The 20,963-nt window shown below is 37.5% G+C and overlaps 1 protein-coding gene across 16 annotated transcripts in view; it reads left to right on the top strand.

The window, feature by feature from the left end:
• Window positions 1-20,963, top strand: part of LOC135106387 (protein unc-80 homolog) — a 172,762-nt gene that overhangs the window by 45,619 nt on the left and 106,180 nt on the right. For all 16 annotated transcript variants that reach the window (XM_064015354.1, XM_064015364.1, XM_064015356.1 and 13 more), the window contains one exon: window positions 651-850. In XM_064015354.1, coding sequence (XP_063871424.1) covers window positions 651-850 — 200 coding nt within the window. The remainder of the gene's footprint in view (window positions 1-650; window positions 851-20,963) is intronic.

Genomic DNA, 20,963 nt, shown 5'->3' with positions numbered 1-20,963 from the left:
GGTTCAGAATCATACTTAGTTTGAAGCCTGATGATTGAATTAGCTTCAAAGAAGCCTGTTTCTAGAAGATCAGTTTTTCACTATTCTATAGAAAAATGCTATGCCACTATGCTGACATGCAGTGTTGGCAACTGGATGGAGTATTACTGTGTTGGTGACAGGTAACAACTAACAACACCAGCTGAAGATCTTGTTGAGAGTTTCCTGAGTGAAAGGTATGTACTTAAAAGATGGAAGAGCTTCCCTTTGAGACCCTCAGAACAAATTACCATAATATCTCTTATTCATCCCTATCATCATGAGCTTTAAAAATATGAGATCTGCATTATTTACTGTTATATAGTGCACAGGCAATTCACATTAGACATTGGTGTTTTACATTTATTAATATTTTTTCCTCTTTGATATTCAATTGTATCAGTTGCATGAACACATAATATGCGTCATATGCTGATAAAATATTGCCTTTCTTGTAGTACCAACTCTGACTAGTTTATGAAAGCTTGATGTGTCAAGCAAGAGTGATAGAGTGGTGTAAGTAGTGTTTTGGTCATCTATAGAGACTGAGATGATGAAAAGGCATACATATACATATGACTATCGAAAAGAAGGATGTCTTTCATAATTCTAAAAATGTGTTTCTTGATCAGGGTGGTGTTGGCAGTGGAGGTGGTGGAGGGGCTGGGGGTGCAGAGTTTGGTGGCAGCTCCTGGGGCATTGATGGAGAACAGAAATCAAGGCCACACTCTGCCCTTGACAAGTTTGTGGAGGATCGCCATCACCCATGTCCTCCATCACCTAGGTTCCCCCAAGCTGGCTTGATCAAGGGCAAGAGTATGCCTTCCCTCAGGTAAGATTTTAATTTTAAAAATTTTTAAAGGGAAAATGGAGAGCATAGGGAGACAAGATATATACTTCACGGTCTACATGGAAGTTACATTGAGACACATGATGAAACTATGAAGGATTTAAGAAGAGAAGAGAAAACACATAAAATGTACAGTTTTAAGATGGAGAGTGTATCAAGTGGAGATTTCTACAGTTATGTACATCAGAAGAATCTCATTAAAATTCCAGGCATGGCAGGTATATCCTTGCTCTGTGCTCCATATTATGCATCTTATACCTACATCTCAGAGATTGATTCCCTTTGATTCATGCACCAGTCATGTGTTTGTTCTTTAAGCACTCTTGTTGAGCAGTCCTTCCTTGGTCACTTTTCTTCATGATACTTTCTATGCATGCAGCATTGTGACAGGTGATTCCAGGAAATTTCTTTTCTGAGTATTGTACCAGAATATAGTAAATGTTTTACTTATTACTCCAAATTAATATATATGTAATTAAGTTTAATCCTTTATATATAAATAATAATATACATGAAGCAGTCTAATTTTTTATCATGATGTGAGTCTGGTTTGGTTACAGTGATCTGGCAGTTTTTTTTATTTTCTATTTATTTATTTATTTATTTATTTATTTATTTATTTATTTTTTGTGTGTGTATATTTGTGCCCTTCTTTTGTTTGTTAAGTTCATTGTGGTTTGATTGGTACATATTTCATAATTCTGTAAGTATATGATTTTGTTTTGTATTTTACAGCTTTCATAATATGAAAATTGTTATCTTTAATTTCTTTGTTCATTATTTTGATTATGTTAATTCAACATTGTTATCTCCAAATATTTTTCTGCATTAGTTTATAAAAAAATGAAGTATATATATATATATATATATATATATATATATATATATATATATATATATATATATATATATAAGACTATGAAAAACAAACTATTAAAATGAGGAGATAAGTTTACTTCATTAGAAATATCAAATTATGAGTTCAATTTACTAAATGATTCTAAGTAAAAGCAATTTCTTCCCTAATCCCCATCCTAGCATCTCATATAGCAAGATTAGATAGAAGTGGCGATGATTGATTTTCTTACTCTGCAACACATATATGTCACTAATACAGTACTTGAGTAGTAAAACAATCAGAATCATAGAGGAAGCTATCAGGAAGTCATATTTGTAATGAAGAATGATGAGATGTAGATGGAGTAATAAGGATGATATCCTAGTCCATCAGTAAAGGTGATGTCACCATTAGGATGCCATACTCATATAGTTACTACCACTTGCTTTTGCTGGGAACTAGATCACATGAATATAATGACAGGTTTTTCAATAGGAAATTGTGAAAAAGAAATTTAGATGCTTTTCATAACTGCCTTTACATAACAGCATTTAGTAAATATTAGTTTAACCAAACAAAGCACAATGTATAAGATGTAACTGCATAATTAGTTTACTTATTTGTACCATCAGCCTTCCTCATCTATCATTATTCCTACTGATCTTGTTAATTACACCTTTCTCAATTACAATTTCAAGTAATTTTCAGTTTTATCTGTCTTTTGTTCATAGCCTTGTTTGCCAGAATAAATTATAAAGTTCTTTCAAGTAAGTTTTACAGTATGAGAATTATTTATCTCCATGCAGGATTTATATATGTAACCAGATCAACTGTTTATGAAATAAATTTCCTGAAAATTTTAGTATCTTCAGACAATAAAGGTGGAGTGAAATTACTTAAATTGATGAATAGTGGATGATCTTTTGTTTTTCCCAGAAGTGGGGGTACAGCATCTTAGGTAGTTGTTCTGGTCTTCTATAGGTGGTGGCTCTGATTTTATCACAAATAATTATAAATTCTGTAAATAAAAAAGTCTTATTCAAGCTTGTTACTAGTTACATGTCTTTATTCCATGTTTCATCAAAATTGTTAGTAGTGATCTTTATTGTACATTTGTGTGTTACAGTATGAATCGTCTATGCCATCAGAATCCAGTGAAGGTGACATACTGTGTCAGAATGATCTTTATACTAAGATTTTGGGTTTACAGATTTGTATTTGAAATGAGATGAACCCTCCAGTTTGATGACTCATTGGTGCCCTTCCCTTTGAAAGAAAATGTGGAACTAGAAAAAAGTTTGATCAGGATCAAGGGATAGTCATCTGTATTGTTTATCATGTTTTATATTTATATATATGTATTTAGTTTATATATTTAGATTTAATTTTCAATTACTTATGGAGCATTAGCATGCTTAACTAAACTTAGAAATGCAGTCAAAATATACACATATTAATTCAGAGCTCACAAATTTATGATCTTAATTAGGCAGTCCTTCCTCAATTTATGTCAAAACTGATCTTACTTTTCTCCATGGTTTGTTTAGAGGAGTTGGTTTTTGGGGGACTCAAATATTCAGATTTACATTTGATGTTAAAAATCACTTGAGTACCTCACAAAGTTTTCCCATCATGAGTAGTCTTCTTGATAAACTCTGTGGGAAATATACTCTTCTCTCTTAAAGTATTGCTAGTAACTTGAGCTGTACTGAACAGTATTTTTTCTTTTTTTTTTCTTTTATACTACGATTTGTTGGCTTCCCTTGACGTCTCCTGCACTCTTCCAAACGGGCCGGAAGGCTGTCTGCAAGCACCATGAGATGTTGTGGAGCGAATGTGTTCCAGAGGTGGTGAAGCGCATCTTGGAGTTTGGCTACCGTTGAACAGTCGTGGCTGCGTAACTCTCGTTTTATTATTGCCCACAAATTTTCAATTGGGTTCAAATCCGGGGAATTAGCAGGCCAGTCTTCGAAGAACGGCACACAGCAGTCCCTGAGCCACTGCTTCACTGACTTAGCAGTATGGCATGGTGCACCGTCCTGCATGAAGGTGGAGGCCTGACACATCTCGAAAGACCCCGGTAGATGGTCACACAGAAGCTCGAGGTAATTCCCCTGATTCATTGTGGTGTTCTTGGGTAACACCACGAGGCTCCCCACCCCATGGTAGGAAAAGCATCCCCATACCATCAACGAATCAGGGAACCTAACGGCAGGAGCAGTGTAGCGGGGGTCAAGGGGATCGCTGCCTGGGCGCCGGTACACGCGACCTTGACTGCTGGCTGTCACTATGAATCTTGACTCGTCGCTCCACAGCACGCCACGCCACTGCTCGATAGTCCAGTCCTTCATCCTGTCACAAAATGCAAGTCTCTTCTCTTGCTGGGCTACAGAAACCACAGGCTTGGGGCGCGCTGCATAACTCAGGTACTGGAGGTCGTCGTGGATACGGCGCGATAATGTCCTCACAGACACATTACTCAGCAATCCAAAGTTGTCTTCCCTTATTTTTCTGGCTGATACTCGTGGATTGCGTTCAAGTTCAAGGTGTACCACCCTCAGGGTTCGTAGGGAAGTTTTGCGGGTGTTTCCTGGTGGTTTCCTCTTCGCGGGTATTTTGTTGCCGCCCATTTCAGCCATGCGCCTCACGTATCGTTGAACTTGACGGACACTGACACCCGTCTGGTCAGAGATAGCCCGTGTGGAGTGCCCAGCCTTGTGGAGAGATGAGATGGCTACGATGTCATCCCGTGACAACATCTGGTAGCGCACCATTGTGCAGGACAACAGCTAAACAGGAGAGTAACTGCAAGCCAGTGTGGGGGGGTGGCGCGGGAGGACAGCAACAAAACACCCCCCAATCAGAGTGATTGACAGGCGCCTGTCACTTCTTCCCGCCTTGGCAAGCTGCCCAACACCCCGGGTGAGGTGCCAGATGTGTGATAACTGAATTTAAAGCACCCGAGGCCCGCCAAGGAAAGCGCGCGCGTTTTGATCATTGAAACGGACACCGTGGTCTCCCGCGACAATGTTCATGGCGAGCACTGTATACCTACCACTTGAGCCACCAACCTTAAAGTAGATACTATCAAAAGCTGTCAAAATTGTTAGCAACAGTAAATACTGAGAGAAGTAAACAGTCAAAAGTACAGTGGAACCTTGGTTACCGAATGCCTCCCTTTTTTGAACAATTCTGTTTTCAGACAAAATTCTGAACTCCTTATTGCTTCGGTTGTGGTACCATAATTTGGTTATAGAACTAAGTTACTTTATTTCAAGTATTAAAAAACATAGGAAAAGCTGCCTTCCATTACTAATTTATAGTTTCTATAAATATCTTCTTCATTTTAAATGTTTGGAGAAAAGACACAGAGTAAGACTGCAATTCTATCTTTGAAAAATAGTGAAAAGCCTCACTGTAAACAAACAGTTTTTGGTGCTCAGGCGTAATCCTGAGCCACCTGTGGGTCTCTCAATGACCCCCAACACCATCATTACTGCACAACTGCATTTTTCTAGTAGCAAGATGTCTAAGTGTTATGATCACCTTCATTTTGGCAGTAAGTGGGTTGCTCCTCTCTGTGCCTCTCTATAAGGCTTCCCTCACTAGATTGGTCTAAACAGTATCTTCTGATGAGTTCTGTGTCACTAAGTTCATTCATTACATCCTTTCTGGATAAATAATTTTTAAGCTGGAGATGTTGTGAAGCAGCCATCTTAGCTGTGGGAGCGTCTATCAAGCCGCTAAGATAGTGTACACTGGTGTCTGGGAATGGATTAATAAATTTTACATGATTCCTAATGGGGAAAATAGTTTTTTTTTTTTTTTAACATTTCAGATATCGAACAACATTCAGGAACTAATTAAGTTTGAGAACCGAGGTTCCACTATACAGTCACACCATTAAGCAGGATGTAGGATATGAGTGCACTAAGCTGATGTCTGAATCTAGGAGAGAAGGCCAACTCCAATTTTCTTCCTCACATACCTCCAACCCCATCTCCCTTTTATAAATACATGGTACCTCTTGTGTTCTATGTACACTCTTGCTTGCAATTCTTTTATCTTTCAATGAATGTTGCTTTTAATTTCTTTACAACCTGTTTTGATGAGTATATTGTAAAAGTTTCCATAATTTTGACAGCCTAGGTTACTCTGTTATCTTTCATACAATCATCTTTGCTCCTTATAAGATTTTGATTGAAGATATATATATATATATATATATACTCATCTCTCTCTCTCTCTCTCTCTCTCTCTCTCTCTCTCTCTCTCTCTCTCTCTCTCTCTCTCTCTCTCTCTCTCTCTGTGTGTGTGTGTGTATATATATATATATATATATATATATATATATATATATATATATATATATATATATATATATATATATATATATATATATATATATATATATATATACATATATATATTAATTAGTTAATTAATTTATTTATTTATACAGTTGGCACCATTAAAGATGACAAAATTTTCAGTCATTATCATCATTCACACACCATTCAACTAGTATAATCACTTGCATTGAAGAACAGAGTACTGATAATATCTTACCTGACAACTGAAGATAGACGTTGGACTTGGGCACACTCATACATTAACAGTTTTAGTATAGATTTGACAGTTGAGTGATAAAATGTTTTTTCATGCTTACATTCCCAAGTTGACTTCTGCAAGTTACCATATCTTTCCATATAATCTTCCACTGGCTACTAAGCTACCAATTGCTTGTGACAAAATAACATCTGTGGTTGCTTTGTGCCAAGTAATAAAAACATCTAAGGAACAATTAGTATTGCTGGAGTTTGAGAGAGAACAATGTATTAATGGGTAAAGAGATTTAAAGATGTGACAGATTGTGATGTCATAAAAAATATCAGAGATGCATCTGGTCACCAAGAACACAGGGGTTCTTTTCTTTCAATTCCTTTGCTGTTAGGTGAGGATTACATTCTATTTTTCTTTCCATAATGTTCAAGGTTAACTGAGCAACTTTCTTTCCTAACCCCAAGCCTTGCTTTATGCTCTGGGATAGTGTGACTACCATCTCAGAATCTCTTGCCCAACTGGTACACAGTTTCTTCACAAACTCCAGTAATACTAATTGTTTCTTATTTGTTTTATTCTTCAGCACAAAGCAACCACAGATGTTATTTTGTCATCAGTAATGGGCAGTTTAGTTGCTATTGGAAGGTGATACAGAAAGATATGTAACAGTAACTTGTGGAAGTCAGTTCAGGAATGCACATGCAAAAACATCCTCTCACTCAACTGTCAGATTTATACCAAAACTGTTAAATTGTGAGTGTGCCCAAGGTCACACTGTCTGTCTTGACTTGCCAGGTCAGATATTACCAGTGCTCTGCTCTTTCATGTAACTAGATCAAACTAGTTGAATGCTGCATAGATGCTGATACCAACTGAGAATTTTGTAAACTTTTTTGGTGGCAACTCTATACAGGGAGGTCCTTAAGTTATGACAAAGTTCTGTTCCTTTTTTTTTTTTTATATATATGTAGGAAGAACACTGGCCAAGGGCAACAAAAATCCAATAAAAAAATATGCCCACTGAAATACCAGTCCCATAAAAGGGTCAAAGCAGTAGTCAAAAATTGATGAATAAGTGTTTTGAAACCTCCCTCTTGGAGGAATTCAAGTCATAGGAAGGTGGAAATACAGAAGCAGGCAGGGAGTTCCAAAGTTTACCAGAGAAAGGGATGGATGATTGAGAATACTGGTTAACTCTTGCATTAGAGAGGTGGACAGAATAGGGGTGAGAGAAAGAAGAAAGTCTTGTGCAGCGAGGCCATGGGAGGAGGGGAGGCATTCAGTTAGCAAGATCAGAAGAACAGTTAGCATGAAAATAGCGGTAGAAGACAGCTAGAGATGCAACATTGCGGCGGTGAGAGAGAGGCTGAAGACAGTCATTTAGAGGAGAGGAGTTGATGAGACGAAAAGCTTTTGATTCCACCCTGTCTAGAAAAGCAGTATAAGTGGATCCCCCCCAAGACATGTGAAGCATACTCCATACATAGATGGATAAGGCCCTTGTACAGAGTTAGCAGCTGGGGGGGGTGAGAAAAACTGGTGGAGACGTCTCAGAACGCATAACTTCATAGAAGCTGTTTTAGCTAGAGATGAGATGTGAAGTTTCCAGTTCAGATTATAAGTAAAGGACAGACCAAGGATATTCAGTGTAGAAGAGGGGGACAGTTGAGTGCCATTGAAGAAGAGGGGATAGTTGTCTGGAAGGTTGTGTCGAGTTGATAGATGGAGGAATTGAGTTTTTGAGGCATTGAACAATACCAAGTTTGCTCTACCCCAATCAGAAATTTTAGAAAGATCAGAAGTCAAGCGTCCTGTGGCTTCCATACGTGAAATGTTTACCCCCTGAAGGGTTGGACGTCTATGAAAAAATGTGGAAAAGTGCAGGATGGTATCATCAGTGTAGGAGTGGATAGGACAAGAAGTTTGGTTTAGAAGATCATTAATGAATAATAAGAAGAGAGTGGGTGACAGGACAGAACACTGAGGAACACCACTGTTAATAGATTTAGAAGAACAGTGACTGTCTACCACAGCAGCAATAGAACAGTCAAAGGAAACTTGAGATGAAGTTACAGAGAGAAGGATAGAAGCCGTAGGAGGGTAGTTTGGAAATTAAAGCTTTGTGCCAGACTCTATCAAAAGCTTTTGATATATCCAAGGCAACAGCAAAAGTTTCATCAAAATCTCTAAAAGAGGATGACCAAGACTCACTAAGGAAAGCCAGAAGATCACCAGTATAGAGTGGCCTTGACGGAACCCATACTGGCAATCAGATAGAATGTTGTGAAGTGATAGATGTTTAAGAATCTTCCTGTTGAGGATAGATTCAAAAACTTTAGATAGGCAGGAAATTAAAGCAATAGGACAGTAGTTTGAAGGATTAGAACGGTCACCCTTTTTAGGAACAGGTTGATTGTAGGCAAACTTCCAGCAAGAAAGAAAGGTAGATGTTGACAGACAGAGCTGAAAGAGTTTGACTAGGCAAGGTGCAAGCACAGAGGCACAGTTTCGGAGAACAATAGGAGGGACCCCATCAGGTCCACAAGCCTTCCGAGGGTTTAGGCCAGGAAGGGCATGGAAAACATCATTGCAAAGAATTTTAATAGGTGGCATGAAGTAGTCAGAGGATAGCGTTTTTAGCAAAGGTTTGAGCAAAGAGTTCAATTTAGAAATAGATGTGATAACAGTGGTGCCATCTGGTTGAAATAAAGGAGGGAAAGAAGCAGAAGCAAAGTTATTGGAGATATTTTTGGCTAGATGTCAGAAGTAACGAGAGGAGTTAGATCTTGAAAGGTTTTGACACTTTCTGTTAATGAAGGAGTTTTTGGCTAGTTGGAGAACAGACTTGGCATGGTTCCAGGCAGAAATATAAAGTGCATGAGATTCTGGTGATGGAAGGCTTAAGTACTTTTTGTGGGCCACCTCTCTATCATGTATAGCACGAGAACAAGCTGTGTTAAACCAAGGTTTAGAAGGTTTAGGTTGAGAATAAGAGTGAGGAATGTACGCCTCCATGCCAGACACTATCACCTCTGTTATGCGCTCAGCACACAAAGACGGGTCTCTGACACGTAAGCAGTAGTCATTCCAAGGAAAATCAGCAAAATACCTCCTCAGGTCCCCTCAACTAGCAGAGGCAAAACGCCAGAGGCACCTTCACATAGGGGATCCTGAGGAGGGATTGGAGCGATAGGACAAGATACAGATGAGATTGTGATCGGAGGAGCCCAACGGAGAAGAAAGGGTGACAGCATAAGCAGAAGGGTTAGAGGTCAGGAAGAGGTCAAGAATGTTGGGCGTATCTCCAAGATGGTCAGGAATACCCTTAGGGTGTTGCACCAATTGCTCTAGGTCGTGGAGGATAGCAAAGTTGAAGGCTAGTTCACCAGGATGGTCAGTGAAGGGAGAGAAAAGCCAAAGCTGGTGGTGAACATTGAAGTCTCCAAGAATGGAGATCTCTGGAAAAGGGAAGAGGGTCAGAATGTGCTTCACTTTGGAAGTTAAGTAGTCAAAGAATTTCTTGTAGTCAGAGGAGTTAGGTGAAAGGTATACAGCACAGATGAATTTAGTTTGAGAGTGACTCTGTAGTCGTAGCCAGATGGTGGAAAACTTGGAAGATTCAAGAGTGTGGGCACGAGAGCAGGTTAAGTCATTGCGCACATAAACGTAGCATCCAGCTTTGGATCGAAAATGAGGATAGAGAAAGTAGGAGGGAACAGAAAAGGGGCTAGTGTCAGTTGCCCCAGACACCTGAGTTTCAGTGAGGAAGAGAAGATGAGGTTTAGAAGAGGAGAGGTGGTGTTCTACAGATTGAAAATTAGATCTTAGACTGTGAATGTTGCAGAAGTTAATGAAGTTTAGAAGAGGAGAGGTGGTTTTCTACAGATTGAAAATTAGATCTTAGACTGTGAATGTTGCAGAAGTTAATGAAGAAAAAGTTGAGGGGGGGTGTTAAGACACTTAGGGTCGTTGACAGAAAGGCAATCTGACCTGGGGACATTTATGGTCCCCTCCCCAGATAGGGGACTCCGAGGCTGGTGTAGGAGTCACCATGATGATTTTAAAATTTTTGAGTGAAGGGTGTGTGTGTTATTAGGTGCTTGTAGTTTTGTGTGGAGGAAGAGAGTTGTCTTTAGACCAGTTTTTGGTGTTGATTGGAGTCATGTTAAGCACCACCAGTATGTCACTCATTTATGTATGCTGTAACTATAGTAAAGTCATAATCTAGGACATAAAAGCATAAAACACATAGAAGATATACAATTAATAAAAATAATGAATTAAATCAGTAACAAAAAGAAAAAAAATCAGCAGAGGGGAATGTGCATGGACAAGTACTGACATTGTTGTGACCGCAAAATGGCAGTAGAGACCATTGTAAACCAAGACCTCCCTATATATGAAGATTTCATGCACATAATGAAAGGATTTTCATTTTGAATGCTGGCTTACTTTTGCATTAGGGACATAGACTGAATAGGGGTGAGAGAAAGTAGAACGTGTTGTGCAGTGAGAAGGGGAGACTTGTGTTTAGCAAGATTTTTGTTGTCCTTGGCCATTGTCCCTCCTACATTAAAAAAAAAAAAAAAAATCAGAAGAGCAGTTAGCATGAAAATAGTGTTAGAATATAGCAAGAAATACAACATTGTGGCAAGGAGAGAGAGAGAGAAAGAGAGAGAGAGAGAGAGAGAGAGAGAGAGAGAGAGAGAGAGAGAGAGAGAGAGAGAGAGAGAGAGAGAGAGAGAGAGAGAGAGAAGCTGAAGATGGTCAGTTAGAGGTGAGGAGTTGATAAGATGAAATGTTTTTTATTCCACCCAGTTTAGCAGAATAGCATCAGTAGAATTCCCCATATATGTTAAGTATACTCCATACATAGATGGATTAGGACCCCACACAGAGTTAGCAGCTGTGAGAAAAACTGGCAGAGATGATTCAGAACACCTAACTTTATAGATGTTTTAGCTAGAGATGAGATATGAAGTTTTCAGTTTAGATCTTTAGTAAGGGACATAATGAGGATGTTTAATGTAGAAGAGAACAGTTGGATGTCATTGAAGAAGAGGGGATAGTTATCTAGAAAATTGTGTCAAGTTTATAGATGGAGGAATTGGGTTTTGAGGCATTAAACAACACTAAGTTTGCTCAGCCCTAATTAGAAGTCAGGTACTCTATGGCTTCCCTGCATGAGTTGTTTAATTCCTGAAGGCTTGAACATCTACAAAAAGGTATTGAAAAGTGCAGAGTGGTATCATCATTGTAGGAATTGATAGGACAAGAAGTTTAGCTTAGAAGACCATTGATGAATAATAGGAAGAGAGTGGGTGACAGGACAGAACCCTGAGGAACACCACTGTCAATAGAAGGGACTATCTACTACAGCAGTAATAGAACAGTCAGAAGGGAAACTTGAGATGAACTTACAGAAAGGAGGATTGAAGCCATAGGAGAGTAGTTTGGAAATCCAAGCTTTGTGTCAGATTCTATCAAATGCTTTTGATTTGTATAAGGCAACAGTAAAAGTTTCACCAAAATCCCTAAAAGAGGATAATCAAGACTTGGTAAGGAAAGCCAAATCACCAATAGAGTTGCAACAATAGAATTCATACTGGTGAATGTGAATGTTAATCTTCCTATTGAGGATAGATTAAAAACTTTAAGAGGCAAAAAATTAAAGCAATAGTGCTGTAGTTTGTTGGATTAGATGGATTTTTAGGAGCAGGCTGAGTAAAGGAAAATTTTCAATTGGAAGGAAAGGTAGATGTTGACAGATATAAGAGTTGGTAGAGCTTGACTTGGCCAGGTGCCAGCATGGAGGCAGTTTCAGACAATAGAAGAGACCCCTTTAGGTATGTAAGCCTTCCAATGGACAAGGCCAATAAGGGGATGGATTATAAAAGATTTTGATATGAGCTATGAAGTACTTGGAGGATGGAGGAAAGGATGGGACAATATACCTCTTTAGTTATTTGATTCCAAAGGCATAGTGTTAAACTTGAGGATCACAAAACTTGGGGTATTGAAAACACTGGAAAACACCTATTTATTCCAGCCACATGGCCAAGATCTGTTTGAGTGTGTGTTTTGTCATCACATTGATGGCATGATTTGGCAGTGTGCTGGTGCCACTGCATCTGAAAGTGTGTGGCATGATTTGGTAGTGCAGCAATGCAGCACCATTGTATCTAAAACTGTGGGTGTGGGTGTGGGGCACCTTATCAAATGCTTTCTTTAAGTCTAAATAAATGCAATCTGCCCATCCTTCTCATTCTTGTACTATATCCATGATTCTGAAGTAGAAGCACATTAAATTCATCATACACGACTTCCTTTTTCTAAATCTGAATTATCTGTCTGTTAATATGTCCCTCTTTTCCAGATATTCACTCCACCTTTGCTTCACTATTCTTTCACACTTTTTTGCCACTACACTCACAAATGACACCGGTCTATAATTAGATGGTTCTTCTTTGCTTCCATTCTTATATATGGGGACTATATCTCCTTTTTTCCAATCTTTGGACACCACTCCTTCCCTTAAGGAAGTTATGATGAGATTGTAAACCTTGTGTGCAAGTTGATCTCTGCATTCCTTCAGCACTCCATCAAGTCCCTGTGCCTTTGTCATATTCAAGTCTTTCATCATTATTCTTACCTCATGCACCATTACCTCAATCTCACTCAGTCTTTCTACTCTAACATCTGCCATCACTGGTCTATCAAATGTTCCTTCTTCAGTGAAGACACTTTGAAAGTAGTCATTCAAAACCTCTGCAATTTCTGCTTCTTCCCCAACATGCTTACCATTAATTTTCAATTTGTTTAACCCCTTCTTCATTGTGCCATTCACATATCTATAGAGCATACTTGATTCATCCTTACATCTGCCCACAATATCTTTTAATGATTCTTTATTTCTTTTCTCCTTACCTTTGAGTATTCATTTCTCTCCCATGCTTCACTTATTTTCCTTTTCCTCCATTTGATCCAGGCCAGATTTCTCTTCCTCCTTGCTTCCTCACATTGTTTATTAAACCACTCCTGCTTCTTAACCTTTCATTTCCTTATCTTTGGGACAAATCTCCTTACACCCTCATTGTATATGTTCTTGAACTCTCCCTATTTATCTTCTGTTTCAATTGCTTCGTCGAATTGATTCCAGTCCACTTGCTTCAGGTAATTTCTCAATTCTCTAAAGTCTATTCTTCCACAGTTGATTCTTCCTATTCTGTGGTACTCATTCTTTCATATCTTTCCTCCTACTCAATGTACACTCCACTACCACATGATCACTTGTATCTTTTGGACATTTATAATCTATATCCTCAATGACTTAAGTTTCCTTCATAAAAATTAAATCTGGCCTTGAGGGGCTTGTCTTCTCCCCTGATCCTCATATTCTCTTCCACCCACTTGTCATTGAATTCTCCATTGCCATCCTTAACAATTCTCCTCCCTAAGACTTGTCGCTTCTGTCCACTGACCACTCTTCCCACCTAACCTCCTTGCAGTTGAAATCTCCCATAATCATTAGATTGTCTTTGCTTGCCATCTTGTCTTCCACACATCTCTGTGTATCCTCTAATTTAGGCTTGTATTCCACAGTCTCCCTGGAATTTATTTTAGAAGGAAGATATACCTCTGCAAAGCCTCTTTTTTTACCTTCTCTACACACTACCTCACTTCTGTTTCTCAGCCATACATTGTGCTTTCCTTCACCCAAATTATTCACTTCAGTGTTGTCACTTAGCTTTGTTTCAGTAATTCCCATCACATTAAGATTGTACTCTCTTAAGTAGTCATTTAGTTCCATCTGTGTTGAAAGTAACCCATTCACACATTAGTGTAAGCAATCTTCAGTTTCTTATTCCACTCTTTTTTTCCAGTCATCCACTTTATCAAACTCATGCCCCTGACTTTCTAGTAGAACTTTGTCTTTTCCTCCTCCATTCTGGCTTTGTTTCTTTCCTTAGCGTGCTTCCTTAATTTGCTAATTTTCACTCTCTCTTCCTCATTTGTGTCTCCCTGTATCCAGATGTTTTTGCTGCCCTCCTTTCTTCCTAATTTCCATGTAGTACTTTTCTGCTGCTGTTTGCAATTTATATTTAATTCTCATTGGTTGGCTTTTTTTTTCAGCATACTTCCCCCAATCTTGTTACTTCCTCAATCTCTCCCTGTCAATCATTCTCATGTTCAGTCACATCATTTACTAGATCCACTGCAATGTTCCTTTCTTTTTTCTCTCTCTCCCTCTCATATTTGGCTATTATCTTTTTCTCCTTGATCTTAAAGGCAATTATGCATTTTTATTCTCTACAGTGTTCTTAACTAAATCTTCCTTTTCTTTAATAACTTTAACTACTGCCTTTTTTACGATTTCTTCCTTATCTATCAACTGATTGTTCATTATCTTCTTTAAATTAGCAGTTTCTTCATCTTTTTTTCTTTCCCCACACAGTATAACTATCAACTTTTTCTTGATTAAACCCCATCTTTACCTTACAGCTTTCTAGATTTTTGCTCATTTCCTTATATTTATAATTCAACTTTCAATCCTCATCCATTCTCTCATTTTCCAGAAATTTACATTTCTCTTTCCAAGCCTTGTTTTCCAACTCTAGATAGTCACATCTCTTTTTCCAGTTTGTTAATCCAGCTGGACAAACCTTTTAACAGTTCTTCTATAAGACCAATCCTTCCACTTGCATCCAAGGAGCTTTCATAGTCAATAGTTTCTTCTCTCATAGTGTGTGCATATGTGTGTGTTTTGTCCTAACATCTGGCAGTCTGGCTGTGCAGTGCCATCACATCTAAAATTGTGTGTGTGTGTGTGTGTGTGTGTGTGTGTGTGTGTGTGTGTGTGTGTATTTACCTAGTTGTGTTTTATGGGAAAAGAGCTATGCTTGTGGTGCCCCATCTCCATATCTTTTAATATCCAGCTTAGCCTTGAATCCATGTATACTTTTTGCATTTACTATTCCCTTATCCAGACTGTTCCATACATCTATATTTCTACATGGGAAACTATACTTTTTGATGTCTCTTGTACAAGTACTCTTCTTCAGCCTTTTTCCATGTCTTCTAGTATCTCGTGTATTCCAAACCATCAAATCACTTTGGTCTACCTCCTCCACTTTCTCATATGCTCTATATATTGCAATCAAGTCTCCCCTTTCTCTCCTTTTTTCCCTTTTTTTCCTTACCAATCCCTCTTCATATGACATCCCTGATCCTTGGTATGATCTTTGTTGTTGTTCTCAGAGCTCTCCAAATTCCCTATATCTTTTTTTTTTTTTAAGGGCAACTACACTACAGCTGCATATTCCAATCTAGATCAAATCAGTGATATAATTATCTTCTTGATAATTTTTTCAGCCATATATGCAAAAGCCTGACTTATTCTTCTCAACAAGTTATAGGTTTCTCCTGTAATTTTGTTAATGTGTCTCATCTCTTTGGGATCAAATTTCCATTCCCTGTAACCCCCAGATCCTTTTCCTCTACTGCTCTACTCAACCTCTCACCATGTGTATGTATGTGCATGTGTTTTTTCCTCACATTAGTCAGTGCAGCAGTGCAACACCATTGCATCTAAAACTTTGTGTGTTTGTGTGTTGTATTGTATGGGGCACCAGCCAAAGCTCATTTTGTCCCGTCTCCATAACCATATTTATCCAGTTTCTCTTTAAACATGTGTACACTGTTTGCCACAACCACCTCTTCCTTCAGATCATTCCAGATTTCAATAGTTTGATACAGGAAGCTGTATTTCTTAATGTTGCTTGAACATCTGGTCTTCTTTATTTTCTTCCCATGTCCCCTCATCCATATCTCTCCCTCCTTCATCTGTGGTACCAAGTAATTTCTGTCTATTCTTTCTATATTGTTTATTAATTTGTACATTGTTATCAGGTCTCTTTCTCTTCTCTTTTGTTGTATTGGCAATCCCATCTTTTCAAGTCTTTCTTCATTGTTTAAGCTTTTCAGTTCTGGTACCATCTTTGTCACTATCCTCTGTATTCTTTCCAGTTTCCGTATTATCTTTTTTTCTACGTGGAACCCAAACAACTATTACGTGTTCTAATTTAGGGCGTATCATGCTTATTATAATTTTCTTCATCATTTCTTTACCTAAATAGTTAAACACTACCCTAATGTTTGTTAAGAAGCTGTGTGTAGAGCTGAATATTCTGTTTTTGTGCCTTTCAGGTGATAGTGTGTCCTGGATCATTATTCCTAAATCTTTTTCTTCATTACTTTTTGTTATTATTTCTCCTCTCATTTTGTAATTCCATGAAGATCTCTTTCTACTTTTTCCTATTTCCAACACTTGGCATTTTCTGACATTAAATTTTAGTTTCCATCTTTGGCTTCATGCATATATCTTGTCAATATCCTTTTGTAACTCCTTGCAGTCATTTTCATTCTTTATTACTATAATTATTTCTGCATCATCAGCAAAAATGTTTATATAACTATTTAGATCCTTTGTCATATCATTTACATATATTTGAAACATAATAGGTGCCAACACAGATTCTTGCAGTATCCTACTTGTCAATTCATGCCGACTTGAATTAGTGTCTTTGATTACTGTTCTCATTTCCCTCCCTTGTAAATCTTCATCTATCTATCTCAGTGTTGCTCCCTTTAGTCTTTCATTCTCTAACTTCCACATAACACTTTTTTGGGGAACTTTATCAAATGCTTTTTTTTTTGAGATCTAGGTATACCGCATCAACCCATCCGTCCCTCTTTTGCATTCCAACTATTACTCTCGTATAAAAGCTCAGTAGATTTGTGACACTGAGTCTCCTTTTCCTGAATCCAAATTGCTTTTCAGTAATTATCTTTTCATCTTCTAAATATTGCACCCATCTATCTTTAACCCTCTATTGCCTAAATTATTTTTTAACATCAAGAAAAAAGATATTGCTTCTCATTTTTGCCATTAAATGACTGCTGTAATCAACCTAAGACACTTTTCCAGTCTGCATACCTATAGGTAATAAAAATACATATAACATACCTGACTAATTCGTCATATCAGGCATGGTTCACCTAGTTGTTTCTCTAGTTGTGAAATACAGGACAAGAGCCACACTAGGCTCGTGCTGTCCCATCTCCACTTTTATCTAGATTTTCCTTAAATTTATGAATTGTTTTTGCACACATAGTCTCATCCTTAAGTTCATTCCACACTGTTATACTTCTGTGTGGGAAGCTATGTTTCTTGATGTCTCTTCTGCAAACACTCCTTTTTCAATTTCCTTCCATGTCCTCTTGTGTCTCTCGTATCTGGTATCATGAGGTTTTCTCTGTCCAACTTTCCCATTCCTTCCAATATTCTATATATTGCTATCAGATCATCATTATCAGATTTCTTTTCCTCCTTTTTTCTTGTGTAGTCAGGCCCAATCTCTTCAACCTTTCTTCATAACTATACTCTCTTAAGCTGCAGGGATTTTAGTTGCAGCTCTCTGGATTCTTTCTAACTTTCTTGTATCCTTTTTCAAACTTGGCGACCACACTAATGCTGTGTACTCCAATCTTGGACATATCATCGTTGTTATCATTTTTTTTTTATCATATCTTCATCAATATAGGAGAATGGTGTGACTGACATTGAGCTAGATTAAAAGTTTTATTTCTTTGCACAATATTGTTTATGCATGTGATTTACATGCATCTCTATGCAATTAAATATCCTTTCTCACTTTAAGAAAACACTCTAACATTGGAAAAGTTTATAATGAAGTCATTCATTGTGACATTGTTTTCATTACAGGATTTTTCTTTACTATTTACTTTATTTCTTGTGAAAAGCTAGAAAATAGTTATTTCTGTTATTCAGGTGCAGATTTACACTGCATTTCATACATGCTATATTTGTCTTACATGTATTGCCCATGTTTTTCCAGAAGTTTCTTGAATCTCTCATCTCAGGCTAGTGACCAATTACATCAAAATGTATATCATATCTTGGTTATATCTGATCTGTTGATGTTCTCTTTTTGGGGGAGAGAGAGAGAGAGAGAGAGAGAGAGAGAGAGAGAGAGAGAGAGAGAGAGAGAGAGAGAGAGAGAGAGAGAGAGAGAGAGAGATGACTGATAAAAATAGTGTGTGAATGTAACAGTTTTTTTTTTTCACAATTCTGTATAATTCAAGGACATATTGGTACTCAAAAAATAGATAGATGAGTAAACAACTGTATAAAATAAAAGAAAAAACATTATATTGGTACTAGGAAAGTAGATAAGTTGGAGTGAGCAAGAGATCATACAAGGAGAGGCAGTAAACTTCGAGAAAATAATAGAAGAACAATTAAATGGGACCAAAACAACGCAAAAGGTGGTAAATGTTATCAAGACAAATGAGTCTCTGTAAGAGAGACAGTTGACAAAAAGAAATGTATAATTGTCTTTGGGGTTAAGGAAATTAAGGAAATCAACAAAGCAGTAAGAGAGAAAGAGCTGAAAGAGATAGTAAACAAAGTGGTGGGAAAGGTACAAGGGGAGGGAAGATGTCTGGTTGATGAGGTGGAAGAATACCACAGAGTTGGGAAATTTACAGGTGAAAGACACAGACCCATAAGAATAAAATTTAAATTGCAGAAGGAAGCTGAGGAGGCTCTGACAGGGGCCTGGAGATTAGCTAAAGATGAGGTAACAAAAAACATATGGCTGAGAAGAGACTTAAATGAAAAGGAAAGAAAAGAGCTAATTAAAGTGAGGGAGGAAGTAAAGGCAAAAAACGAGGAGAGATCGGAAGAGCAGAAGGAAATATTTTATTGGAGGGTGTTGGACATGAAAGTGAGGAAGTGGTACCTGAATAGGAGAGAGAACAGGGAAACAAGCTAAGGAGAAAAAAGGGCATTTTGAAAGTAGCTTACACAAACATTAATGGACTCATCTTGGGATTAAGGAAAATAATATTTATTTAAATGAGAAAAGTACAGATATAATGGGCCTCACAGAAATAAAATAGAGGTAAAGAACATTGGGCAAAATCAATACAGTTTATGGAAAAGAAGTAGAACATATAATAAGAAAGGAGGAGGAGTGATGTTTCTAGTTAGGAAAAGCTTAAAGATGGTTGAAATAGAATATGGCAACAGATTAGCAGAGGCAATAAAAATTGGAGTGGAAAATACACAAGGCGAAAAGAGGCAATACATTGTGATTGTATATACCACCAAAAACCAATGCCTGGTCAAATGAAGAATATGAAATAATAATAAAAGACACAGTGAACTGGACAGAGAAAGTGCTAAATGGTGATAAATTGATCATGATGGGAGACTTTAACTGTAAGGAGGTGTGTTGGGAACAGTGGTACACAGAGGGAACAGAATCATCTTGGGGAAATAAATTATTACAGTTGGCAATGGATAATACATTAATTCAATGGATAAAAGAAGATACAAGACTTGGAAAAGATAGAGAAACATCAAGACTAGATCTGTTATTTAGTAAGGAACCAGAAGGAATTGAGAATGTTCACATAGGGTGTCCATTAGCCAAAAGTGACCATGCTACCATAGAATTCAATATAAATGAGGAAATAGAGAATCAGAGGAATGAAGAACATCATGCTGGGAGATCAAACTACTGTAAGGCAGACTTTGAAACATGAGGAAGTTTTTTCAAGAGGAGAGATGGGATAGATTCCATAAGGCTACAGGGGTCCAAGAGAAGTGAGATGAATTTCTTAAAATATATAAAGAAGGTGAAAAAAAGTTTGTGCCTAAAAAGCAGACAGTAATAGCTGGTAAAAAAAGAGTGGTTTAATAAAAGATGTGAAGCAGCAAGAAGGACAAAAGAAGATACATGAAAAAATGGAGGAAAAATAAAAGAATTATCCTATGGAATAATTACAAACAAGCAAGAAATGATTACGTGAAGATCCTGAGGGATGAACAAAGACAGTTTGAAAAAGATATAATAGACAGGTATAAACATGAGCCCAAACTCTTCTATAGATATGTGAATGGTAAACTGAAAAGCAAAGTGAGTATAGGAAAGCTAATGGTAGATGGAATGGTTTATGAAGACCTGAAAGAGATGGCAGAAGTGATGAATAAGAACTTTAAGGAAGTTTTTACAAAGGAAAAGGAATTTATAAGGCCATTGTGCACACCTAAAAATGGAAAAATAAAGGAATTTCAAGTAACAAAAGAGGAAATTGATGAAATCATAAAAATGTTAGATGTGAGATAGGCCACAGGACCGAATGGAGTGTCAGGATGGGTAATAAATGAATGCAGTAACCAGCTTAATGATAAATTGCATACGATCATATGTACCTCTATTAATGAAGGAATAATTCAACAGGATTGGAAAATGCCAAACATTGTACCCATATTTAAAGGAGACATACAAGACCCACTAAATTATAGACTGGTTTCACTGACGAGTGTGGTTGCAAAAATATGTGAAAGGATAATAAAGAACAAATGGACCAAGTTTTTGGAAGATAAGGACATTCTCACAACTTGTCAATTTGGCTTTAGAAAAGGGAGATCTTGTGTCACTAATTTATTATGTTATTATTCAAGAGTGATTGATATCATACAGGAGAGAGATGGTTGGGCAGGCTGTATTTATCTAGATTTAAGAAAAGCTTTTGATAAAGTGCCACATAATAGACTGCTGTGGAAGCTGGAAAAGATAGGTGGTGTAAATGGAAAAATGCTGA

This window comes from Scylla paramamosain, chromosome 13 (assembly GCF_035594125.1).
Source record: "Scylla paramamosain isolate STU-SP2022 chromosome 13, ASM3559412v1, whole genome shotgun sequence".
In the NCBI taxonomy this organism is placed as follows: Eukaryota; Metazoa; Arthropoda; class Malacostraca; order Decapoda; family Portunidae; genus Scylla; species Scylla paramamosain.
This window is presented reverse-complemented; position numbering and strand designations above follow the sequence as displayed.